Source organism: Malaclemys terrapin, chromosome 1 (assembly GCF_027887155.1).
Source record: "Malaclemys terrapin pileata isolate rMalTer1 chromosome 1, rMalTer1.hap1, whole genome shotgun sequence".
Classification (NCBI taxonomy): domain Eukaryota; kingdom Metazoa; phylum Chordata; order Testudines; family Emydidae; genus Malaclemys; species Malaclemys terrapin.
In genome coordinates this window covers 13,769,423-13,796,985 of record NC_071505.1, presented here as the reverse complement: position 1 = coordinate 13,796,985, position 27,563 = coordinate 13,769,423, and the positions used below count along the sequence as shown (strand labels likewise).

General features: G+C 40.7%; 1 protein-coding gene across 11 annotated transcripts in view; it reads right to left on the bottom strand.

Annotated features, from left to right (window-relative positions):
• The window catches only part of CELF2 (CUGBP Elav-like family member 2), a 438,989-nt gene that overhangs the window by 126,988 nt on the left and 284,438 nt on the right, over window positions 1-27,563 (bottom strand). For all 11 annotated transcript variants that reach the window (XM_054016397.1, XM_054016390.1, XM_054016383.1 and 8 more), the window contains one exon: window positions 19,038-19,234. In XM_054016397.1, coding sequence (XP_053872372.1) covers window positions 19,038-19,234 — 197 coding nt within the window. The remainder of the gene's footprint in view (window positions 1-19,037; window positions 19,235-27,563) is intronic.

The following is a 27,563-nucleotide window of genomic DNA, read 5'->3' as shown; positions in this document are numbered from 1 at the left end:
CCCAAGCTCTCAGGGGAAGCGCACGTTATATTCAAAAGTAAATTGGACAAAACATTTGAAAATGCACTGGGGGAACAACAGCATAGTTGGTAGGGAGATGGAATGGATGATTTAACGGGTCTTTTTCCTTTCTGACTTCCCTGGTTGATTCTACAATACCTAGAGGGCCCTGGTTCAGCATCCATTTACTTATGTGACTAGTCCCACTGATTGCCACAGGAGTTGTAGATGTAATGCTATGCTCCTGGGTGGGGTGTTAGCAGTGGGGAGGGGCCTCTGGTTCTTAGAGCACAAACTGAACTAAAATACCCCCATGCTCTATTAGCTAAGGACTTAGCACGCTAACCGACCTCTATTTTGTGTCTCAGACACCACTAGAGGAAAACAGAGTGCTACTCTGAGTGGATTACACTCATGATCCGCAGCTCTCATGATCTGGCCCTAAGGATGCTCAGGCACCACGTAGAGGAATGACTGCTGTCAACCATGTGAGCTTGTTACCCCGTGCTCCTCAATCCCCAAACTGTAATTGGTCCTTTCCTATAGTTCTTTTTAAATGACTGGTCAAGCCTCAGGTTCATTCAGCCCAGATAAGACAGAAACCTCCTCCAAACTTTATGTACCTGGCTGATTGCGGCCTGTAATAGATCTTATGCCACCACAAAATTAATACGAGATTTTCTGCATACTAAGAATCAATATTCAAGTTGTTTTGATTGCTGGTTACAGTAATTGCCAGATTATCAGCAATATTTCATAGCTGAAATATTTTTAATCTCTAATAATTTTATTGATGAATGTAACAGAGCAGCTGGGCTTTTCTGAGATGGTTAGCTTCTCTTCTCCCTAAGTTGCAGTGAACTTTGAAATGGCTGTTTTTAGAATCAAAGCAGCTCTGTATTCTTTTGAAACTATGCAGTTTGTTTATTGATTCAATAAAATATATAAACAGGATTAAGCCACGTTACAAATTCTAAGGATGTGCAGAATTCACTAAATGAGTCCTGCCTCCAAAAATTGTCCAGCTGCAATGAATGTTAATATTCAACCCTCCAAACAAACAAACAAACCCACCCTCAGTAACCTTTTAAAGGGGTAAAACACTCTGGTTACTTCAAGTAACATGCTAGGTAGTGTTTTGTTTTTCTTAATAGAGGCGGCATAGAGGCCAAAGGGATTATCTCTTTGTATGATGTTAATTTTTTCATGTTTGAATAGCCTAAGATAGCGAGCCAAGTTTTCAGACAGTCTCCCTCTTTTTGTCATTTCCAGTGTCTCAAAGTTTCCATGACTAGTGCATCCCATATTTGGGTCATCAAACCTTTAACATTGGGTTGTGCAGACTTTCCCCCCACCACCGAGCCTGGCTCTAATATTTGCGTTGGCCATCCGAACTTGGGATGTCACCTCCTTTCCCCATAAGCAGTTAGGTAATTCTAGGAGAAACACTGCAGAATGGCAAAGTTAAAGTACATGGACAGGAGATGTTTTCCTTTCCCTTATTCCTTCTTCAGTGATCATCATGATCTCATTTTGCATCTTGTCTAAAATTGACCCTGCAATTGAATTGGTGTGGGCAGACCCTTGCCTCAGCTGGGCTCTGGACAGGAACAAGGGACGTAGGATATTTTTTGCTTAGGGCACTGGTTGAGATTGCTGAGGATGTTGGTTCCATTCTACGCCCTGCCCATGGACTTCCTGTGTGATCTTGAGCAAGTCACTTCACCTCTTCGGGACTCCTACTTACTTGGTAGATTCTTAAAGGGAAGGGGCCATCTCTAACTATGTGTTTCTACAGCACATTTCACAATCTGATTTCATCTGTGCACTTCTATCACACAAATAATAAATAACTGTCTGATCCCAAGACTCTAAGCGCTTCTGGACAGAGATCTTGTTTTTATCCTCAGTACTGGGTGGCACCTGGGCATTTAACAAAACCCAGCAGAGAAGGTTGCATTTGTGTGATGCTGTCTATATATAATTTTTAATGGGTGCAACATGTAAAATATTATAAATTCCATCTGTGCAGAAAAAAGATGGGACAGAGTAATCTGTATTTCAGGGGAGATTTTCAAAGCCATAAAGTTAATGAAAGTCCATGAGAGTTGGGCACCTTTGTGTCCTTTGTGCCTTTGAAATCTCCCCTTTAAAACAGCAAAGTGATGAAAATTAGGGAAAATAAATGGAATAGCTTATACCACATGCTACCTTAATTTACCCCATCCAAAATAATACCGGGTGTTGATACACTTGTAGGTAATGTTTACCTTTATAAAAAAATCTCTACACTCTTACGAAGCAATAACCCCAAATGTTACTTCTTACCATAACCAAAACCACTGTAGTAACGTTATCACTATAGTAAATTTTTAATGAAGGTATTTCTGATATGTAGCAAATGCATCTAATCCTATTTTGGTGGATTGATATTGCACTATATCTCTTTGTAATATGGAATATTATACTTCTGCATTACATACTGGCATCTCTTTTATAAACAGATTTTATACATCTTTTAGCATTCGTCGCGTTAAAAAACAGATAGCCCCCCCCTTTTTTAAAAGAACACAATTCTTCCCCATAAACATTATTTGACTTTTGCAATTACTCAATATATATTTTTTAACAAAGAGCATACTGTAGCTCTTTGAATGGCATGCCTTATTGACTGTAACAGAACGCCAACAGCATGCATAAGCAAGGGTGGGTGAAATCAGGAGTGAAACATGGTTAGTTGAAATGTTGGATGCGTAGGTTAATAGCAGCTTTTGCCATTTGATTCAGCCAGCAATGAAGAAAGTCACTTCAGAAACTATTCCACTGTTTTTCAATTTCCATAAAAGATCAGTTTGTATTTGAAGAAAAAGCCTTCATTTAAAACATTGTCCTCCCCCCCACCACCCTTTTGGCATTTGGTCCAGTAAATGCAACACACAATTTTTTTTTAAAAATGTTTTTTAAAATGATACAACAAAACATACAAAGGAAAAATTAAACGGTATCAAACTACTCCTCTAAAACAAATCTACTCTTCAAGGGTTTATTTGGCACATTAATTTTCTTGGGGAAAATATTTTGAAGGGAATTAAATCATGGTCTTTACCTAGTGGTTAGAGAAGTGGACTGGAAGTCAGGAGAATGGGTTCTGTAGGTCGCTTTGCCATTGACTTGCTGCATATCCTTGAGAAAGACACTTTAACCCCTGTGCATCTAAGCATTCCCATTTATATAACGGGGACGTGGTAACATTACTTACCAGTATTTTTGCTTCCATGAATATCATGACAGATTGCATTTTTGTGCCTACCTATCTGAACCCAGGATTTTGGAATCATGCAGTGATAATTTCATGAAAAAGAGTACTAGTTGCTGACCTCTGTTAAGAGCTTTTAGATATCCATGGGAATCTCTATGTTAATCCTATTAGATATTGTTCATATTAGGCTTATGCCAGGGGTGACGGATTCTGCCTAAAAGTGGCCCTGCCTCTCCTCTTCCTCCCCGAGGTCCTGCCCCCTGGCCAAGTTGGAGCCGGGCCAGGGAGACTAGGTCCCTCCACCTGCCCAGAGTCGGGGGCCCCCCCGAGAGCAGCTCCGGCCCATGTTCCCGCCCCTGGACCGCCGCTCAGGGCAGGTGGAGGGTCCATGGCTCCCCACAGCGATCCACATAGCTCTTACGTGGACCCGACTCTGGCTTCTGGCGGGGCTGAAGAGCTGGAGCTGGGCCATGATAAGAGCTGCCTGGACTGCTGTGGGGAGCCACGGACCCTCCATCTGCCCTGGGTGGTGGGGGCCAAATGACAGGGACACGGGTCGGGGGCTGCTTTCGGGTCCATCGCCCCCAGGTAGGTGGAGGATCCGCGGCTCCCCAGGCTGACTCCGCTTCTGCCCTAGCCGGGGCCTTGGGGAAAAAGTGGACAGATCAGGCCCATCCTCTTTCAAAAAGTGGGAGGGTCATGGCCCCTTCCCCCACCACCTTGCCTGTTCCGGCGCCCCCGGCTTATGTAGCCCAAGGTCCAGCGTGCATCAGTAGCAGTGGTGGGAATTACAAACTGTGGCCTACAAACTGTGGCATGTCTGACCCAACTGTCCAGGAAATCAGGAAAACTCCCGTTGCATACACTGGCAGTTTGATCAGGTCCTAAATCAGTTCCTTTACTGCCCATGCTGCCAAAAGAAGATTTACTCTCCTTTGTAAAGTACTTTGAGAGCCTTGATCGATCGGTCCTTCAGCCCTCATATAGAGTGTGCAGACCCACAACACGTCTTCCATTCTTCTCTTATCCTGGCCTTCCTTCTCCATGTGCGGCCATGCCTTTTCACAATAAAATCTTCCCATCTCTTTCGAGATCGGCCGAGTGTCATTTCAGCTACCACAGGTACCACTCGGCGACAGCTGTAGTCCCAGCCCATCACATTTTGCTGTACCTGCTTTCAACAACGACGTCCTGCACTCCACTCTGCTGTCTGATCACTTCATTGGGGACGCGGTCGCGTATTGAAATCCCCAGAATTCTTCTTTCCATCGTCTTCTCTGTGATAGAGAGTTGTTGCTCCTCCCTCTTCGTCAGTGCCCGTGTTTTGCTGCCGTACAACATTGCCGACAGTACAGTTGAGTTGAAGAGGTTTTGAGAGCCACAGGTGAAAAAAGTGCAATATGGCCCCAGTTCAGCAAAGCATTTAAAAACGGGCTTAGGTTTCAACATTTGCTGATGTCATTGGGACTATGTATGTGCTTCAGTGTGTTGATGAACTGGGCTTTTAGGAGCTAAATATTGTTATTATTCTTAGTGGTAAGGAGAACTGGTAAAACACTGGGTGGAGCATTTAAAAGTAAGTAACATTAATTCAATTAAATCCTCTTGGACCAAAGTCTCTCCAGCTAATGCAGTTTACAGAGAAATTTTCTCCTGCACTCATTTAAACATAATTACTGCACTTATCTTGTCATGATGAAATTTCTGAAGGTTACTTGCACTGCGCACATGCAAACCTGAAAGTTATGCTGACCTTTGGTTGTAAGATTTTTTTAAGCTACTTTTATTTAGATTGCAGCATCAAACTTATAATAATTTCCTACTTTTATACAGCACCTTTCAACTCAGAAGATCCCAAACTGCAAACTAACAAGCAATGAAGCACAGGCAACCATGTTCGCACCACACAGCAATGCTAAACAACAATTTAGGACAGAGAATGAAGAAAAAGATTGTAGCCGAGTGAAACGACAGAGGATATTCAGGTAGGCAAAATATAGTTTCTAAAAACAGAATTTGGCCAGATCACCCTGCTGACTCGGGTCTGTCTCTTGAGCTGCGTCCACACTCAAAATAACAGGGCTTGGACATGAGTCATAGCAGGAACTGGGCTCTGACCAACCTCCCTAGTAGGGTCCTAGAACCCAGGTCCAGAGTGCATGCTGACCCAAGTCAGACTGATTTGTGTGTTGATGGAAGGGAGGTTTGGGCTTAAACCAGAGTCAGAACCCTGGCTTAGTGTGCAGTGTAGACATATCCTACAAGGGAAGACCAATCTTTCAGGCAACTTCACCTCTGTCTTGTGCTCAGTGGTGCTGGTGGGCACTGAAGGAAGTGCTGCCTAGCGCTCTGTGGCCAGGTGGAGGTTTGCCATGATGTGAGACCTTTGTGGGTAATCGTGAGAAACAAGTATTATGGAGATGAAGTGAGCACTGGAGAAGACTTATTAGGTCATCCAGGCCATTGCAAGATTGTTCCAGATAGTCATAAGTAAAAGGTATGGAGAATAGGACTCTTTCCCCACCTCTCTCCTCCTAAACAAACCAAATCACCCAGCACATTATTAAAGAACACCCAAGTGATTTATTACCATTCCTACTGGATGCACTAGCTGACATCAAGGGAGAATGCGGCGCCGCTAAGCATTTTAAACTGTTAAACAAAAGAATGGAATAGAGCAGAAGTAAAAGTTCTCCTCCCACAGAGAGTTCCTCACATGTTCGGATGAAGTGAATTAAAATTGACACTGAGAAAAATCTAATTGAACTAGAGACAACAAAACACTCTTCTCTATAGAAGCTAAAAACCCCAGTGGAATTGCTCAGGTTAACATAGCGCATTTTAAAACAACAATAGTTTTATATCCCATGATCTGCAAACACAAAAGGAAAGCGCTGGTTTAAAATTGATAGCATTAAATGGAGATGAAAATGGTAAGAGCAGGGAAATGGAAGTCAGAGCTCCTAGGTCTACTACACACTTGCTTTCTAATCCACGGCATATAACAGCCGCTCTGTGTGGTGTATTGAAATCATGCTAAAATTACAAGCTATCACACTTAAGTTTTGAAGAGTTTCCAGGTCCTGCTTGCAGGCTATGGTGCTCTGTAGGGCAGTGTGTGTTTAAAGACAGTTCTGCAGAGAGCCAGCCTAAAGCACGGAGGACTGAGTTGTGCCTCTGAGTTTTAGGGAGCAGTCTGCTTTTTTCTCTCTCTGTTTTTGGGTTTTTAATTCTAAGTTTTTATTTAACTTCTCTGTGTATATGCCACGAAAATAACACTCTAATTCCCCATCAGTCCCATTAAATAGATGGGGAAACTAACATAGGTGGTGTTAGTATTAATAAGTATTTGTGCAAGTAAAGTCCTTTGAGAGCCAGGGATGTAAGTGAGGGAGGCAGTGTAACCCAGGTGATAAGGCAATGGATCAGGAGAGACAGGGGTTCTTTTTCCGTTCTCAATCACTGTGTAACCTTGGGGAAGTCCGTCCACCTCCCCATGCCTCACTTTGCCTGTCTGTAAAATGGAGATAATGATACATACCTTTGTGAAGGATTATGAGATCTATGGATAACACCGCTAAGTATTATTATGATGATTATTTATGCTAAAAGTCATTATTATTAAAGCACAAAGAATCTTCATATTTAGGCTTGGCAGAATTGGATTTTTCTTTTTTTTTAATTTTGAGGATAAAATCAATATTTATTTCTAAGCATTACAGTAGAACCTCTGAGTTACAAACACCTTGGGTATGGCGGTTGTTCGTAACTCTGAAACGTTTATAACTGAACAAAAACGTTATGGTTGTTCTATCAATATTACAAGTGAACATTGACTTAATATATCTTTGAAACTTTATTATGCATAATGCTGCTTTCCCTTTTTTTTTTTTAGTAGTTTATGCTAAAACAGTATTGTACTGTATTTGCTTTTTATTTTATTTTTTTGGTCTCTGCTGCTGCCTGATTGTGTACTTCTGGTTCCAAATGAAGTGTGTGGTTGACTGGTCAGTTCATAATTCTGGTGCTCATAACTCTGAGATTTTACTGTATTTTCTGTTTTTATCAATTTAAATGTTCACAGTTGCAGGAAATTATGGAAGGGTCAAAATAATTATTTAATGACAGTAGATGTTGAGATTCAAAAAGCTAAACTTTATAACTGTTAAAACACATGTCAAAACGTACAAAGTAAATAGCCTTAAATCAAACTCTACTAAGTTGTCAAGTAGCATTTTTCTTACTTTGCCTCTCTGTAAATTTCGATTATCACCCATCGAAATATTTTTTCATTCGTTTGTGTGTATACGATGAAATTGATGGTTACTAATATTTACCGATAAAAATCTAATCCTTCCAAATCTACTCATATTATACATTACATGAATCAACCATACACTACCATACAGTTCACTCATTGGGCAGCTCCCTGAATGTGAAATTGGAAGCCTAACATCTTGATCTACTAAAACTGTTCAAAAAAAAGAAGAACAGGAGTACTTGTGGCACCTTAGAGACTAACAAATTTATTAGAGCATAAGCTTTCGTGGACTACAGCCCACTTCTTACTCTAAAACTGTTCAATTATTCTTTGAAATATAAATTCACCCAAATTCAGTTAGGCAAATAAGAGACATGGCTTATTATATATATAAGCATCTCCCTCAGCGGTTCATTTTATTCTTCTAAAGGAGTGTGTGATAACCACTATTTCTGAGTGTATTTTAAATTAAAACCATAGTGTAGTAGAGAATGGAGTTTCCCTCTCTTTCCAAATAATAATGAATTTATGCATCTGCAGAGTGAGAGTCTGCCATGTCCAACTTAAAACTGTGTGCTCATGGGCATAGATTAGACAGTAATTAGGCACAGTGAAAACCCCAAAAGATCTACTGGAAACATTCAGCTTTAATGTAGGCACCAGCTTTTCTCAAAGTGTTTTTATAAGAGATTAGAAAGACCTAGATTCTTTAAAATGCCTCATTCTCTGAGCGGGGTGACTCGGAATTAGTATGAGATAAGCAGCCATACCCCTATAGGTCGCTGCTTTGAAGTCAGCCCAACCAGCTTGTTGTCGAAAGGCAGACCATAGGAAGTTATTTGCTGGCCTCTGTGAAATAAGTGGATGGTTCTTGATTGGTTGGTAGGTAGGGGTTTGGGGGTCGATGGAGGTCCTAGTGTTGTGAATGTCATTCTTATGGTACAAAGGCATAGACATTATAGATATAGAGGCTCCATACAGTCTGAAGTACAGGCTCACTATTATTCTATAACACACTTCTTTTTTTTGTCCACTGAACATTTCTCAATATTTTCTTCCCCAGAGCCCAATGCCCAGCCAGACTGTGTAAAGATGACAATCTGGTCTCCACATCCTTCACAAATTTTGCTATTATGATGTTATGAGTGAATGACTCTCAGTGTTAGAGATAAAAATGAGAGATTTTTAAATTTGTGTTGCTAACAATACCTTAGATTATTACAGTTGAAATACATTTAAAAACGTAGGTCTCACGCTTGAACATCTAAGTTTTACTCACGAGTATTACATCATGTCTTACGTCCCTTATTTCCATTGACTAACTCAGATAAGCAAGTGCTTGCATCATCAGGGATTTATTACGCTTGTCACAAATTACAGAATCATAGAAATGTAGGGTTGGAAGGGATCTCGAGATGTGACCAAGTCCAGCTCCCTGCGCTGAGAGAGGACCAAGTAAACCTACAGCATCCCTGACAGGTGCTTGTGCAACTTGTTCTTAAAAATCTCCAATAATGGGGATTCTACAACCTCCCTTGGAAGCCCATTCCAGAGAATAATTACCTTTATAGTTACAAAGTTCTTCCTAAAAGCTAATCTAAATCTCCCTTGCTGCAGATTAAGACCATTACTTCTTGTCCTACCTTCAATGGACATGGAGAACAATTGATCTCCATCCTCTTTATACCAGCCCGTAACATATTTGAAGACTTATCTGCCTCAGCCTTCTCTTCTCAAGACTAAACATGCCCAGCCTTTTTTAACCTTTTCTCATAGGTCAGGTTTTTAAAAACTTTTTTTTTTAAATCATTTTTGTTGCTCTCCTCTGGACTCTCTCCAATTTGTCCACATCTTTCCTAAAGTGTGGTGCCCAGAACTGGACAATACTCCAGTTGAGGCTCCATTAGGTTCTGAGTAGAGCAGGACAATTACCTCCTGTGTCTTGCATACAACACTCTTGTTAATACATCCCAGAATTATATTAGCCTTTATTTGTAAGTGTATCACACTGTTGACTCATATGCAATCTGTGATCCACTATAACCCCCAGATCCTTTTCAGCAGTACTACCACCTAGCCAGTTATTCCCCATTTTGTAGCTGTGCATTTGATTTTTTTCCTTCCTAAGTGAAGTATTTTGCACTTATCGTTATTGAATTTTATCTTGTTGCATTCAGACCAATTCTCCAATCGGTCAAGTCATTTTGAATTCTAATCCTGTTCTCCAACATGCTTGCAACCCCTCCCAGCTTGGTGTCATCTGCAGATTTTATAAGCATACTCTCCACTCCATTATCCAAGTCATTAATGAAAATATTGAATAGAAGTGGACCCAGGACTAACCTCTATGGGACCGTACTTGATATGCTCTCCCAGTTTGACTGCAAACCACTGATTACTACTCTTTAAGTACAGTCTTTCAACCAGTTGTGCACCCACCTTATAGTAATTTTATCTAGACCACATTTCCCTGGTTGGCTGATGAGAATGTTACGTGGGACCTTGTCAAAAGTATTACTAAACATCAAGATATGTAGACTTGTCTACTCAGCCAGTAATGCTGTCAAAGAAGGGAATTAGGTTGGTTTGGCATGATTGGTTCTTGACAAATCCATGCTGGCTATATCTTATAACTCTATCATCATTGAGGTGCTCACAAATTGATTGTTTAATAATTTGTTCCAGGTAAGGTGGTTAGGCTGACTGGTCTAAAATTCCCCGGGTCCTCTTAGTACCCATCTTTAAAAATGGGAACAATGTTTTCCCTTCTCCAGTCCTCAGGAACCTCACCCATGCTCCATGAGTTCTCGAAAATAATTGCTAATGGTTCCAAGATTGTTTCATCCACTTCCTTACATATCCTAGGATGAATATCATCAGGCCCTGACGACTTGCCTTTATGGATATTTTTGCATTTTATTCAGCTTGGAAAATGAAACTAGACTGGTTGTTTTCATTCTTGTTTATATACAATTTCATATTTCTAGTCTTGTACCCTATATGATGATGTTAACTATTCTGTGTGTTTCCAACAGTGCAGGGCAATGCGTATACTAAATATATATGTTCACAGAGTTATCCTTTTACATTTATGAAAACATTTCTAATCATATTTGATTTTGTAAAGATATTACAAAATACTCCACAAATAAATGTTGGTCTTTTAATTACTTGACAAGATCTGTTCTAACTTCAAAGAGGATACTATTTATCTACTCAGTTTTCTTGATCAATATCAGTGCAATATGCTTTTTTCTCCCCAGAGCAATCTCAGTTGGGAGAAACGATCGTTTTAACATTTTAACTCTTCCCCCCCATTACCCTGCAATTGATTTGAAAGGTAATCTGCAAAGAATTTTTAAAAGAGGCTTTATGCCCATTTTCTTTTCTTTATAATAAATAAAATACTGAATTTCTGATTTTTTTTCTCCTCAGAAATATTCGGAGTGCTAAGTCTGACTTTCCCTACTTTTCCTGGGCTTACTGGAGGTCTCAGATATAGATTGGGATCTATCTCATCCTTGAATTGAAAAGGCAGGGACAATGATCCCTTAACATAACCTTCCTTTCTCCCAAGTGTTTCTTAGAGGTTAGAATTAAACAGTTGTTAACAAAAATCAAAGTTGCAAACAGTCTGACTGTCACAGGTTGGCTGACCCCTTCAAGGAGAGATGAACCTCATCCCCACCTGTGACAAGATCAGCTCACCTTCCCAAGTGATGAAAATGGAGAAGGTCATGTGACCATTGGGTCATGGAACTCAATCAGGCCTAGGGTATATATATAAAAAAGAGGCCTGTGCAAAGCCTGGGGAAGAGGCCTATGAAGAAGGCAGAGAGGTTCTTGGGTCCTCTCCAGGGTGAGAAGGCTAAACTCCTGGCAAGAAGTCCTGGGAGTCACTGCTGGGCGAGCAGGAAGACAGACCCACAGGGAGGATGGATTGTGGCAGCCTGAGAATGGGCTGAAGACTTTTTGTTTTGTTTTGAATTCCATTTATACCATGCTGTTGGCAGGACTTAATACATCGGACTCCAGTAGGGAAATCTTGTTTTGACTATCTTGGTCTGTGGTATGGAGTGCTGAAGGTGTCCTGTGGGCCGGGGAAACTGAAGCAGGTTACTCTGCAGAGCCACCCCAGGCTTTGAGGAGGTGCTCCGGAGGTGGCTGACCTGGTTACCTTGACTAAAAATCCCTTCTCTTCTAAGGGCTGGTCAACACACAGTTTTTCTACCAATTTAACCATGCTGTGTTAGAAACCAATACAGTTAAACAGGTGCAATCCTTTAGTGTGGATGCAGGTAAAGGTGCTTTTATCAGTATAGCCTATTTTGGGAGATTCCGGGAAAGTTTTCAATCAATATAGTTAAATCAGTACTAAAATAGTGTAGACAAGCTTGTGCAAACAAGCTGTTCTTTCCCTCTCTTGAGATGTATTCTTCTTTTGTGTTATGGTAGCACCTAGGAGCCCAAGTCCTGGACCAGGACTCCATTGTGCTAGGAGCTGTACAAACACAGAATGAAAAGGTTATTAAAGTTTTGCTTCTCCACTCATCCAGAGATACAAGGAGAACAAGAGCTAAATTTCTAATTTCTAAAAACAAGAAGAAAACATCTTTCCAGGCCTCCTCCACACACCAAGCAGCAGCAAAAAAAGGAAAAGTTCTCTTTTGCCCACCATTCCCCTTTATGGGTCATTTTAAATAACTCATTTTACAACATCTTCGTGAGCTGTGCTCATCAATGAAGTTGTCTCTGACTGTCAGTGGGCTTTGGGGGTTGGTTCTGATGCGGTTCCTTCTTTTGCAATAAACCATGACTGGATTTTACAATTAGGCAGATTCATGCAGACAAGTTCACAGTCACGTATGTGATGGGAAATTAGCCTCATCTGCCCCCACACCTCCAACCAATGCAAAAATATCATGGGTCACAAGAAGGCTCAGACATTCACCAAGCCGAATGCAGCTCACCAAGTGTCAGCTGGGCCCACAAAGGGCTTGCCATTCTATCCTGTTAGCTGCTTGAGTGAGGAAACCTTACCTTACCTGGTACCTGGTGGCAGTGCTCACGTTATGTGCTGCTCTGTGTATCAGAAGCAGCACTCTGAAATACTGGTGGAAGGAATAACTTTCTTGAGGAATATTCACTGATTCCCCTGGTGGAAGAACATCCTCTCTGCATGGAGGGAAAGGGGCAGAGTTTGGTTTAAACACTCTTTTTTTGCCTACTGTTTCTCTGTCTTAGAATCATAGAATCATAGGACTGGAAGGGACCTCAAGGGGTCATCTAGTCCAGTCCCCTGCACTCAAGGCAGGACTAAGTATTATCTAGACCATTCTTGACAGGTGTTTGTCCAACCTGCTTTTAAAAATCCCTAAGTCTATGCTGTATCATCCCAGGGTTTAATATTAATGGAAAGAGCGAATCTATTTCTACCCTCAAGTGCAATGCACTTCAGCACATTGCAAAACTTTCATCAGATTCCCCTATAACTTTTAATGTCCCAAAAGCCAAGTACAGTCCTGAATTTTTCTCTTCTCCACCTTCTTGTTAGTCAACCCTCCAAGCCCCTTTCAAGTTAACCCTTGTAGACCTTGCACCATATCTTAACCCTTCCAGACATGTTATGATTCATGCTACTCTCCTTTGGACTACTGCCCTTCATGATTTTCTATAGAATGGTTCTAAATATTAGGAACAGTAGTTAAAACATGATCTTTTTTAAAAAAATCCCTTTTTAAGTGTTACAGTATTTCCTTTTAAATTGTGTTCTTTGCTTTGCTTGCTCAGTGCCTCTTTGACCAGAGTCATACAATGCATCATGCTAGTCCTTTCATGGTTCTAGCTTTTATGACTCCTTAAAATCCTTCTCCTGCTCTTTAATCAGAATGTATTAGTTTAACATATATTATGACTCAAATCTCAAATTTATTCTTGTTATTCTTGGGTCATTTTATCCAGCCAGACTTCTTCATATCTGCTCCCTTTCTCCACGTTATTTGCTGGTTCTTCCCCCATCCAATCCATTTTGTATTATCCAAGAACTTGGATAATGTTAGTGGTACTTTCTTCAAAGTCATTTACATACAGAGTGAAAAAAATATTGATCTCCAATACCAATCCCTGTGGTTCTCCAATCTTCATCCCCTTTCTCCCTGACCCATAACCTTTCCCTGTTCAAATCTGCCCTCGATCACATAACCGGTTGCTTTCTCCATTTGAAAACGGCCCCTTCTCTGCTTTGCTAGCAACTTTGTGTATTAGTCTCCTGTTTGACACTGTGTGAACTGCCCCTGGGAAATCTAAGTAGATTATATACACAATTTCACACCTGTCCACTTTCTGAGAAACCTCTTTGAAAACTCCAGCAGATTTGTCAAATAAGAATTACCTTTTTTGAAATCAGCTCACATCTATACTATATTTTATACTGTCGTGTATATCCCATGCATAAGTCTGGAGTGAATGCTCTTTAAGTTTTAGAAACTGAGCATCCAAGAGTCAGAAATGCCAGTGTCGCAGTTGAAAATGCAACCTTAACTCTGCCCCCTTCTACTTGTGCCTAAAAACAAGATATCTTTTTATAGCATTATAAATTGGCATTTAATATATTATGAAATAGAAGTGTTTGCCTTTAAAAAACACCATTACCACACTGTGTAGAATAGTTGTTTCCTATAGGTATAAAAAGTTAACTTTTAAATGGTGATCACTACAATTTCTTATACAATGCTACATAGAATAAGTTACAGTACTATAAACGAAGTCTGAAGCCTGGAGTTTATTTAACTCTCAATGAGGTCTACAAAGCTTGCACACACGCACACACATGGCATCATTTAAGTTTGTAGAACTTACAATCTGTGGCATTTATTAGCTCAAGGGTACTACGGATAGCTCTATCTAGCATTAGCAGAACACATTAGAGCTGATAGCTAAAAGCTATTCCATAGACCGAGCATGTGGTATTAGACTACAGGGGAGTTACGGATAGGGAACAGGATACTTATGGCCAAATCAAGACGCTACAGTGCTGGAGAGGGGATCAGGTTCACCACTACACAGTTCCTCAGGAGTCTGCATGTTGCAGAAGCCAGGTGCAATCACACCACCTTCGGGGGCACTGGAGTGGAGCATTCTCACTGGCAGCCAATGACACCTGTTAGCCGTAGACTGCTTGCTGAGCTTCTCCGTGTCTGAGCAGCACACAGTAGAGGTGTATTTATGGGAGGAGCAGTGTGACATATCTGGGCACCCCCTTGTGCATGCCCCCTTTGGGCCATGCGGCCTGGGCTCCTCTTTTGCTCTGCCAGAGCGCAGATTGATGGCTAATGGGTGCACTGGGGAAGGAGGGAGAAGGGATGGCCCCTTTGTTTTCTATCCCGCTCAGACTCATGCATCTGCATCAGATTGGCAATAATTTAGCTCTTAGATAACAAAGAATGACAAATAGTTTTTGTACACGGCATGCTTTACTCATCCATCTCCCCACACCTGCACTCTTGTGTTATCAAAACCCACTGCCTGCCAGTAGACTCAAACTACCATGTGAAGTAGGATAATACATAGCACCAGCCTTTTACTAGAGCACCTTACTCACTACGAGGCAGCCTCTCTGCTTTCCAGAATATTCCTCTCCTCAGTAAAGGTGGATATAACCTAGAGAGTTCTAAGTAAATTCTGAGCCCCTGTCCCCCCACCCATCATATTCCAGAGGAAAAATGTAGTTCTGTCCAGCTTGTCTCTATTCTTGAGCAGCAAGGTAATGGCATAAAGGAAATTTTGAAAAGGAGAGGAAGAAGGGAAATCTTCACCGCATCTTACTTTGATCTGTAAAGGGTTGTGTCCATTTGTAGTGTTATAAAAATGCTCATTAATAAAAATGATAAGAAGTAGGGCATCTTTCCATCAAATATAAAGTACATGAAGTGCAAATACTTCATCAGGGAACAGATACGTTTGTTCTGCCCACATTTTGAACCCACTTGCATATGATAAGTTCAAAAGTTTAACTCAATCTTATTAACTCTCCATAGAACATTTTATATTTTTACTCTCTGAATTTCTCTTGTGGTGGAAAGCAACACATGGGTGAGTATAAGCTACAGGAGGAAAAAAAGGGTCATGTAGTCAAATGTTATGAACTCTTCAAGCCCCCAGAATAATATGGAGAGGTGCAAACCCTTCAAATGCTCCATCAGATTGGCACCTAAAGAAGGAACATCATGATTCCAAGCACTACAGCGGAGCTACCCCTGGGACAGAAGACATCAGCTGATTAACAATGCTTCACAAGAGGTTGAGGACAGAGAGTAGGGCTGAACATAATTTAAATCCAACTGAAGATATGAGAGAAATTTAGGTTAGTGGAATGTAGACAACCCTTGCTCTTTTAAAAAGTCCCATGGGATCTTTAATGGCCACAAGTGGTTAAGATGTAGCTTCTACATCTCATGTAATGAGAGCGCAACATGTACTCTAAAAGAGAAATAGGTACTTCTCTAAAGTGCGTAAAGTGCTGTCTTTCTACCTGTCTCCTCCAACTTCAGCTATGTAGAATTTGCAAGCAGAACAAAAAGCTAGGAGATGAGTGAACTAGGACATTCATGGTTAGAGGGTACAGAAGGCCATCTTAATGACAGCAGAGGAGAAAGAATCAGCGTTTGATTATTTTTGACAGAGTTGTAAAAGGCTCAGATTGCAGCCTGACAAACAGCTTATCAGAGAGATCCTATGCCCAAGCCAGAGAAATCTCTTTGGCCAAGCTAACAGAAATACAGGGCCCTAGTCTAGCAGGAGTGAAGGCTTTCTAAAACCAAACACTATTCAACATTTAGATTCAGAATGCTTAAAAACAGGTACTAATGCCAATGAGCATTTGCACTTTTGCAATTCGCATGCTGAAGAATGTAAAGAAGGAATCTCTTGATCTTGCCATGTCATGATGCTGCTGTATATGACACAAAACCATGACCTTGCAATGCAAAACAGGGAGTTGTTCTATTGCCATCCCAAGCTAAACTTACAAAACATGTTATCCCATAAAACTCTAGGGAATCCCAAGAAATTCTGGGTAGCCAGCAACCCTTATTTCAACCCATCTATCTCAAATAAGAATTGGTTTGAGTGGTTGAGTAGGCACTGATTTCGTGTACCCCTCAGAAACCTCTCAGAATAAACAATAAACTCTGTCCCTGCTTCTAAAATGGGGCAAAGTGTTTGTCGTGTGTTGTTGACACCGACAATATTAGAAACAGTCTTCAGTAAAAAGAGATTTTTTTCTGGTTATAACGCATATTTTTCTAATCTTCACTCGGGCAAACAGAAACTGTTGTATAACTGGGTTAAGAAAATCGAGGTCTTGTTCCTAGAGGAGAGGTGCCCAACCAGAAGCTGAAGAGGTGTCTACAGCACCCTCGCTGGCAGTCCCAGCAGAGCAAGGATTGAATGGGCTTGGGGCCATATTTCCATATGCCAGAGTTTCTACAGGAAGAGCTCACTGGTGGGGCAGCTTGCTGCTGTATCACCAGAATTTAAGTCTGCAGGTTTGTCTGGCTTTTTCTGGGACTAAACTCACTCAATATTTTAAAAAAAATGTAGTGGCACATAATTCTCCTGCTCCCCTGGCTGAGAACAGCCAAAAGAAAGACCAGCTTCTAGAGAAGCAATTGGTTGGGAGGGACTAATAAACTCTTGACAATTAGTCTATGAAGCCTTTTCATACCTTCAACTTGCCTGACAGACCTGTATTGAACAATGGGAATGTCAGAGAAATGGGCTTCCTCAGGCTCACTACAATGCCATCCTCACTTCATTTGCTGCTTAGTGGGGAAGCTTTTCTGAGAGTCAGGAATCAGCTCTTTCAATAAAGCCAGCCTCAAAGTCCAGCATTTTGGTGATTTAGACTAAGCAGGAGTTTGCTCATCCATAGCAGAATGGGCTGCAGTAAATCCAGTTGCCTGACCTCTTAATACTGTCTTCTATCCAGCGTGAGAGAAAAAGATACATAGTGAGAAAACTCTGCTACCATAGTAGGGGTCTGTGCACTAAGATACTTCATCTTCCGTTTGCTTAGAGAATATGTAAAACCAAGGGTGTGAGAACGGCACCAATGCTGCAAGAAGAAAATGCCTTCAGTTTTATGGGCACCAATCAAAGCTGCAGTTTCAATGCTAGAACTTGAAATTTATTAGTCGCATAAATTGTATGCTACGAACTCTTCCTATATGCCTACCTGATGCCTGGTGAGCAGATGTAATCTATGTAGGGTATCCGCAAAAGCACCAGTGGTACTCTAGAAAATATACAAGGACAGATTAAGTTGTCCTGATGAGTTATCAGGGATGGGGAGCAGCAAGGAAAAAGGTCAAAGAGAGCAGACCCTGTTACACCTATCAGTACCATAGCTGCAGGAGAGAAGAGAACATTCTGACCCAGCACAGATAGGTGAGCTTGCTACGAGACATGGGAACATCCAAAATTTTGGATCCTGACTCAGAGGATAGTGATCACCTCCAGCTGAATGGGAATCTTTACAGTCTTGGTCCGTTAATCAACTGCTGGCCTACAAAATCCCTTTCTGAGGTTCTCCCCAGAATGTGCGTTTTAAAGGTGTGGTCAGAAGAAACGAAGGATGAAAAATATCAAGTATTGCCAGGAACAGGCATGGGTGCACATCTGGAGGGATCCAATGCCTGAAGGCTAACACTCATTATTTGTAACACTGCTAAAAATTTAGCACACACGTTCTGGAGAAGATCAGAAAATGCCAAAAATATTAAACATAAAATTAAGGGGATTTTATCTGAGGAAAAGTATTCTGTGACACACAGATGGATACACAAAATATTGACATTTTATGTTTTATATATAAACACATATGCATGCATATACATATCTATCTATAGATACCTATATACATATTCAGAGAAATATAGAGGTAAGGATAAATATATTACATGTACATCAAAAATGAAGACAAAGGCAAGCTATCTTTTGGATAAGTAACCACAACTGAGTCAGTCCCTAATGTGACCGCAGGAGAGAAATTGGAAATCTGGAAATGAGGCAGGACTTCTTTTATTGCCTCCAGAGAGGTGATGTAGTAAGAGCCCAGCACTGCGCTCTCTCCTCCTAAAGCCCTCAAACTCTCTCAGCACCACAGGTGGGAATAATAAGTGAAAGGAAGTGGAACATTATATTTTTCACGAGCTAATCCAAGGAAACTGACCGCTCAGGTTTCCATTTCTTTCGGCAATAATAATTTACACTAGGGCTGCACTCTTTTGTTATTTTTTGCGCAGCCGGAATGGTCTCTTCAAGATAACAGATATTTAAACTGCAATTTACGAAGAGGAGGTAGCCAGTAATCTATAGGTATTCAGAAATTCTCGTCTCTTAGGTCTCTGGCTGGCTCAATACAGTATGCTTCAAAAACAGACATCCCTTAGGAAATCCTGAAGGCATGTACGAGAGTTTTGAAACAGAAAGTAAACAAACACAATCCTACTACTGTACCTTTGCTTTGGGGTGGGTTCTGACTCCTGTCTCGGAGAACATTAATCTGGTAGACAGCTCCGTAAGGCTCAAAAAGTTCTTTTAGCTCTTTTTCCGACCATGAACGTGGGATTTGTCCAACAAACATCTTAATGGCATCTGGGTCTGGTTGGTCTGAGTGATCCAAAGCTCCATTCATCTTGTTAGCTGTGCCGTTACTAAAAAGTGGAACAAAGAGATAAAAATAATAAGCATAGTTAGGAGACTGAGCATTTTTGATGTATAATAGATGCAGAAAAAGATGTCAACAGGGCACAATGGGGAAAAAACTGTGCTTAATTAACAGTATAAATGTTACGAACAAAAGCAATGCAAAAACGGCATTACATTTTTCATTGAGACTGGTTTTCACTGCAGGCTGCTGCTTAATACGGTTATATCAGAAAAGAGCTGGAAAATACAAGCCACGAGCCAGTACTTTTGCATCTTAAAGTGAAGGATAATTATGAATAAGTGGAGATTTCTATATACGGCTGCTGTAAACAGCACCAAACCAGCTACTGGCAGAAATAAGGCTGTGCCTGATTTGTGTGTGTGTGTGTGTGTGTGTGTGTGTATGCGCGTGTGTTTTGTAATAAGTCACATGAAAGGAATATGAAATGCTCGGCAATCTGTCAGATGACTAATGCAAGATGCCAGCGATGAATTTGCAGATTGTGTGAAGCATCCATGTGTGCATCAAATTAGGATAATATTGCCTAGAATGGAAAACACTCCAGCTATGCGGCTGGTTGCTGCCGATTAGTTGCCTACACTTTTAAAAAGGGAATGGGGGCACCCTGGAACAAAGAGCACAATTCAGAAGGGGAAGACGGCTACAGAATTGCCTGCTTTGTTCAGAAAATGAAAATACTGCTTCAAAAAGTTTAGCGCCATGTAAATAACATTACATGTTTCAAATCGTTCACACCCCATAAATTCCCTACCCTATCTAATTTCCAGATGTGCATTTACATTTGAAACAACTATGCATTTTGAAAAAAAAAATATTTTATTCTCGCTGATAATTTTGAACTTCTTGGAGTAGGAAAATTGCATATCACAGAGTACAACTTTTCCTGAATGTTAGGAAAACAAATTATTTTATATACCGAATAAAGGTAAAATGCATAAAACTCAAGTCACCACGGGTAATTAACAATAATCATTTCAAAACTCTTTTCTTGGACCAAGATTTCCTATAGTAACTAGTAGTGATTTTGGGTGACCAATTGGACACACCTTAAAGCGGCCTGGTTTTCAGAAAGTGCTGAGCACCCATCCTCTGAAACTCAGGCCTCTTTAAGGCATGTCAAAAGTTGATCAGCTAAAAATTGAGGCACCCAGAATTCCCCGTCACTTTTGAAAATCTTGGCTTTGGATCATAGGTTCTCTAGCTGATACCTGCCCAGAAGAGAACACCCATACCACTCAAGGGCTGGAGAATGCACAAAGACCAAGTCATATATTTTACCTTTGTTTATTTATTTTTTTAAAGCTCTGCATAATTTCTCTGCCTTAGGGCTAAGACAAATTATTCAGTTTTTGGTTCCTCTGAAGCATAGTGCACCTGGACACATTAATATGCCCATATTAACTTTTGAACTTTTCCTAGATATTGAAGGGAGGAGAAAAAGTTACATGAAAAGCACATTTCAAAACTGATGATGAAAAGTTCCATCATCAGTTTTGTCAAGTGTCTTTAACGTGGCTTAATGGGCAATAGAATAAATCTCACTCACTTATTAACCTTCAATGACTCATCTCTTTCCTGAATTACTACAGGAGCAAAACCTGCAAGTCTCTTCTCAGGCAAAATTCCTATGGATTCTAGTAGGATTTTGGCCTAAATAAGGGACAAAAGGATTTTGCTCATCCCTTTCTATTGTCTTTAATGTACAAATATTCTTGCCCGTCTTACACCCCTTCTTAGTTTCAAAGCTCTTTCACTGATCACAAGAACTCTAATGTGGCTCTTCAGATATTTGTGGGATCATTACCATCACCCATCCATTTCAGCATAATGAACGAGAGAGAAATAATGCAACAGAAAAACAAAGGCCCTAATCCTGCAAGTTACTCCATGCAAGCAGCCTTCCCCACCCATGCAGAGGCTCACTGACACCCCTGGGATTCCATGTGACGGCGTCACATGTCACAGTGACGCAGAGGTTCACCCATGCACAGCAGCTTGTAAGTTTGGGGCTTCAATACTTCACTTATCAGCAGCGTTAGATGTCGGGATCGCTCAATGAAATTCTATGGCCAATATTATGCAGCGGGTCAAACCTAATGATCATAATGATCCCTTCTGGCCCTGAGAACTGAAGAACCATATTTCACACTTACATAGTGCCTTTCCTTTGAAAGTAAAAAAACAAACAAACAAAAAAACCCCCCCAAAAACATCTGATCTATTCAGAGGAGATTTTTGAAGACATTAATGGCTATTAGACACCAAACTCCCCATCATTTAGATTCAGGCACTTAATTGCCATTTGAGCCTTTGAAAACCTCCCCCTTATGTATTTCATACCATTTTAGAAACACTGACTAGCTAAATTCTGCAATGTGCCCTTTGCTTTTATACTGGTTCATATATTTGGTTAGGAAGCAAGCCAAGATTACTTGCACTTTGATTTCTTCCTTATTTATGTTAATGTGCAATATTTTAGAAACATTAACAAACATAATTCATTATTAAAAGTTCTATTCTCTACTCCTTTACTCCTCCAGTCTGTACATTCAACATATACATACACAGGGATAGGGTCAAAATTATGCCACAAATTGCACTTGATGTGGGATAACAAGTGTACATATTGGTAGACTTGTTCTGGGTAGGAGGAAAAAACAATGGCAATGTGATGGCACCACTCTGTTTCTAACTAATGAAACAAGTGAAACTGACCTTTAGAAAACACATCAACACAAATAAACAAAATCAGTGTTCATTCCAATGAATCCCTGTCATCATTATGGGCCTGATTCAGCAAAGCCCTTAGTATATGATTAAATCCATCCCAATTCAACAAAGCAGCTAAGCACTTGCTTAACTTTAATGGAATTTAAGGGGGATTAAATTAAGCATGTTCTTAAATGCTTTACTGATTTTGTGTTTAAATTTCAGCCCTTGCTGAAGTGCTTTGCTGAAGCAGGACCTAAATGAATAACTGAATGATGGAATTTAAAACTCTTGGGTTTTTATTCTTGGTTTGCCACTGACTCACTGCATTATCTTGGGCAAGTGACTCAAACCTTTCTGTGACAATTTCTACCCTTTTCAACACCTGTGCAAGCCCAGTGACAGCAGGTGGATGAAGGAAGAACAAAATTTGTCCTTGTCCACGTAAACTTGAGCAACTGTTCAATGGGTTTATAATATTTTCCTATTTGCAACAGTGGTGTTGGGCGTAAAAGTATATTGACACCAACAGAAAAAGGGGGTAGGCAAATTATAGCCACATAAATAGAATGCGTTTCTGTGGGCATACATGGGCTACTCTTCAATGAGAAAGTTCAATGAGAATTGAGGCTAACACATCCCTTGGGCCCACAATCTATTTTAGGGTTTTACAATTGTGCCCATCACTGTAGGCGGCTAACGCATTAGGACCATTCATAAAGATAAATCAACTGGAAAAAAATAGGAAGGGGAAGAACTGTTTTTCATTAATCCAATTCCTACAGTTTACTCCGAGCATACGCTGAGAATCACAATCCTACAAACACCTGCATTAAGATTCAGCTATCACATTGTCTGTTTGGGGAAATACGTAATGTCCTTTTGAGTAGGATATGGTGAAGATGATGAGATGAATGGCATAATCTCCAAGCAACCCCCCAAAAAACTAAAAAAGGAAACCCCAACTAAAGGAGGAAAACCCCCTATGCCCTTAACTTTCTCTTGCCTAGAAAATATTTTGTATTAGGCTGAGACTTGTTAGTCATCAATGAGAAGGAGCCGTTTTGTCACTTGGCTTTGCTGATACACCGGAACTCAGTGGAAGTGGCTCTCTCCCATCTCATCCCCTTACTCAGGAAATAACAAGGAAAAAAAGAGAAACCACACACGAAACTTTATTTCCAAGAGGAAACAAACCAGTACACTGGAAAGCTTAAGGCCTCTACTATTTCTTGAAAGTGTGAGCACAAAAGGGAGCAGTGTCTAGGGGACACTAATGAGAGCAGAATCCCATGACAATTACGGTCAGTACCCAGATGATGATATATCGAAAAGAAAATGTAGGTTATGCGACCAGCTGCCTCTGCGCTGCAGTAAGCCTCCCTCTATGGCCAATTTAGTCCACTGGACTCACGGGTGACCCAGCACGTTATCCTAATCACTGACAAGGTGTCATCTATATTGTGGAGAGCAGCCTGAGGGCAGAGATTAAGCCAGTGAGTGGCTGACTGCTTATGGTTGCTGCCAGGGCATCCTTTCTCTCAATTTGTGCCAATTTTCCTTCTAATAATCTACCTATTGTTCCATCATTTCAGGAAGCTGACAGGGCCACTCTTTGAGGAGTGATAGATTGTTTTGCTATTACTTACATTTACTAGCAGCACCCCATTCTTGTTTTTAATCCCAGCAAATCTACTGGGAGTGAATTTATTACTAATTAGAGATGGGCCCTGGAACCACAGTGTTTGGGTCTGGATCTTAAGATTCCAGGCCAGACTCATTTCCATTCACAACAAGCCAATTGTTCAACAGTCAGTGGTAGTGACCAAAATAGTTTCGATTCAGGCCCGTTTCTTGGCCTGATGTGAACCTTTCTGACAGTATTATTTTGGTTAGCTCCTCTCCCCATCCCAAGCCTCACCCGACTCCAATTATTTTAATGTTTTGTCCAGATTTGCCTTTCCTTCTATGATCCAGTGCTACAAAACATGGGCTTAACTGTAAACAAATGATTAAGGCCCCCCTGCCGCTTAACAGTATTAATGCCCTATTGACGTAGAAAGGCTCGGAAATGTATAAGGAAAAAATAGGCTGCAGGTGAACGAACTATTAAATCCATCTTAATACAGAGGCACTTTAGTTTCATAGTAGTAAATATTTAGTGCCCGTAGGCCCCAACTGGGATTGGGGACCAATTGGGTTGGGTTCTGGGCACGCACCCAATCCCTGCCCTCAAATCCTTATAGTGTTAAAGCTGATGTGCTGAACATATAAATTACAGTATTATTGTAGGTTTAGAAGCCCTTTTACCTGGAAGGATTACAAGGTGCTTTACAAACTTGCCATATGCAGGAACGTCTTCATCCTCGGGTGACATGCAACAGCGGCATAACACCACACAGCAGTTTAGGCCAGAAAGTAAAGAACAATATCATATCCAATTGAAACTGTGAGGGGTGCGGGAGTTTATAGATGCAGAATGTAATTACCCAAATTGGATTTTGGCCAGGACACCAAAGGACACCGCCACGTGCCCAATAAAATAAAAAAGTGCCTTTGGGTTTTTAATAACCACACTTGATCAGGACAATGTGTCATGGAAAAGATGGCCCCTCCAGTAGCTTATTGTCCCATAAGCACTTCCCTGGAGCAGTTGTATAAAACTGACTCAGAGAGAAGAATGCTTCTTTGCAAATCATCACCATCTCTTGGTGTAACACCCTGTGCTCTCCTTAGCAGAACTCCTATAAACCACTATGTTTCATTATTCTAATTAAATTAAGTTCCATATGTATCCATAAAAGCGACTGCTGAAAAGATTTGACACCACAGCTCGTTAACACAACAGCGCACTGCAGGGCTTTCAATCCAGTGAATGCAATCATATTGTACACGAGTAATACAAGACGTATAATGCCCCTCTCTGCTTTGCAACCCCATTCATGCTGCCCTGGTGCTTGTATAACAAACTGGTATTTACATAGAATTGCAAGCTTGCCAGAAGCTGGAATGGGCGATAGGGGATGGATCACTTGATGATCACCTGTTCTGTTCATTCCTTCTGGGGCACCTGGCATTGGCCACTGTCGGAAGACAGGATACTGGGCTAGATGGACCAATGGTCTGACCCAGTATGGCCCTTCTTATGTTGTCACCATCTTCTGCATATCAAGGGCAGTTGGAACTTCACAGCAACACAGTAGGGAGAGAACTCTCATCCCTTCAGCCCCCGAATCATTGACCCTTACTCATTCTGTTAACAGATTATGGCTTATGACAAACAGCTGAGCGGTTCTGACTCCATCCAGTAGTCAATGGCACATACACAAACTATAGAGGGTCCTGTGGCACCTTTAAGACTAACAGAAGTATTGTGAGCATAAGCTTTCGTGGGTAAGAACCTCACTTCTTGCATCTGAAGAAGTGAGGTTCTTACCCATGAAAGCTTATGCTCACAATACTTCTGTTAGTCTTAAAGGTGTCACAGGACCCTCTGCTGCTTTTTACAGATTCAGACTAACACGGCTACCCCTCTGATACTTTACACAAACTATGATATTAACTATTTTGATCGCAATTTTAATTCCAGGCGTGCAATGCTCTGAGTGAGCCAGTTGATTACAATATTATGTTTTCCTTGCAAATGTCTAATAATAAGCAAGTAATTAGCAATGAACAATAAATGCAAAGATATTTTTCTCTGATGCCTTCATGGTTTGCAGAACATATTTGCAGCCATGTGAGTGCTTTAGAAAGACAATAGATGAGGGAATCCCTTTTACAGGGCCCGCAAATAGTTCAAAGTTCAAAAATGTAATTATTCACAAATAATTCATTTCTTCAGTGCAAGAAGCTGGGCTCTGCCAACACCTGATCTATTTGCTAAATCTCTGGCTATGTAATCTCACGCAAACCACTGTAACCAGTTGCTGTAATAGATGTTCTCTTGTTTCATCACTGAATCCAAATTTAGCATATGCAATGCCAGGCTTGGATATACATTATTATTATAGGAGCAGCTGAAGAGAAAAGGAAAATCCCAATAATCTCTGTCAATTGGACTTTAACTATTCAACTTGCTGTACATATTGGAGCAAATACGATCCTTTATTATGGGGATTTACAGCGTCATAAATTGGCTCTAGGAGTTCTACTGCCCAAGACAAACCTGTAAATGTCTGCCCCTACCAAATTACAGTCACCCATGCAGTTACTGGATGTTTAATTGCCCCAGGCCCTCAGCTGCTTAGCCAGCCCTGCTTATGTGTCTAGTCAAAACCGATTGATTTAAGGCCATGATTTCAGATTGAACTCTGAATGCCTTGTACTTTTGTCAAGTCAAACTACAGGGTAACTTTATCTTAATGTAATATTTTTGGAGAGTGACTGTTTCCTAAATTGTGCAGTCAAGTAACAATATTCCTGCAACCTTTGTGCATTTCCTGCATCAAACTTAAAAAAAAAAAAAGCTATGTTCAAATCAATGAATAAAATCAGAGAAACCTGTCGATCTTAACTCTTCCAGTTAACTGTGCCCGCACATTCTCTCTTAGAACAACTTGTAATGATTTATGGATGCACACATACTATACACAAACACCTAATTCACATCGTTACCCACATATATGCAGCACGGGGAATAAAATATATGCCTTTCAGTTCCAACAGACATAGGCTTCTACTTAGTAAGTTTATAACATAGCTTTGCTAGCTCAGCCAATAGCAGAAACAACTACACCTCTATCCCTATATAACGCTGTCCTCGGGTGCCAAAAAATCATACCGAGTTATAGGTGAAACCGCGTTATAGCGAACTTGCTTTGATCTGCTGGAGTGCGCAGCCCTCTCCCCGGAGCGCTGCTCTACCACGTTATATCCGAATTCGTGTTATATCGGGGTAGAGGTGTATATATACACACAACTGACCATATGTATCAACCTAGACAGGGTACCAACTCCTTCTGTTTAATGGTCTAGTCCTCTAAAATGGATTTTCAAAGGAGCCTAGAGATTTGGGTGTTTAACACCCTTAGGTTTTTTTTGTTTTTTTTTTTAAATCCTAGTCTATATATCATACAGCTATAGCTAAAGGAAAAGCTTAGAGTTCAGGTTGCAGAGCCCTGTGCTTTAGAAGCTGAAGGTTCAAAGTTCTGCTCCTTGATGTTTAGTGTGTGTAGATAGCGGATTACCATTATAACTGTGACTGTATGTATGTATGTAAATGTATCCAATCGCTGTGGAGCACTTAACACATGTCTTTAATTACTGACTGCCTTATTCTACCTTGCAGAGAGAAGTGATTCACATACACATAAAGCCGTGACATAACAACGTCCATTGTGGGAGCTTTACATTTGAATGTTCTTTACTTTCTGTTGACCTACTCAAAGACAGTTGCTTGCAAATATATTTGTCTCTGTGTTTTTCAATTGGACATTCTAGTTCTAAGGATACCAAGGTCTGTAAAAACCACTAACTTTATTCTTCTTCAAATCCTCTCTCAGAACGCACCTCTGCCACAATAAAACACTGGCAGCTGACCACACCTAGGATGGTGGTGAACAATGAACATTGCTTACTGTACACTTGTTTGTTTCACTCCT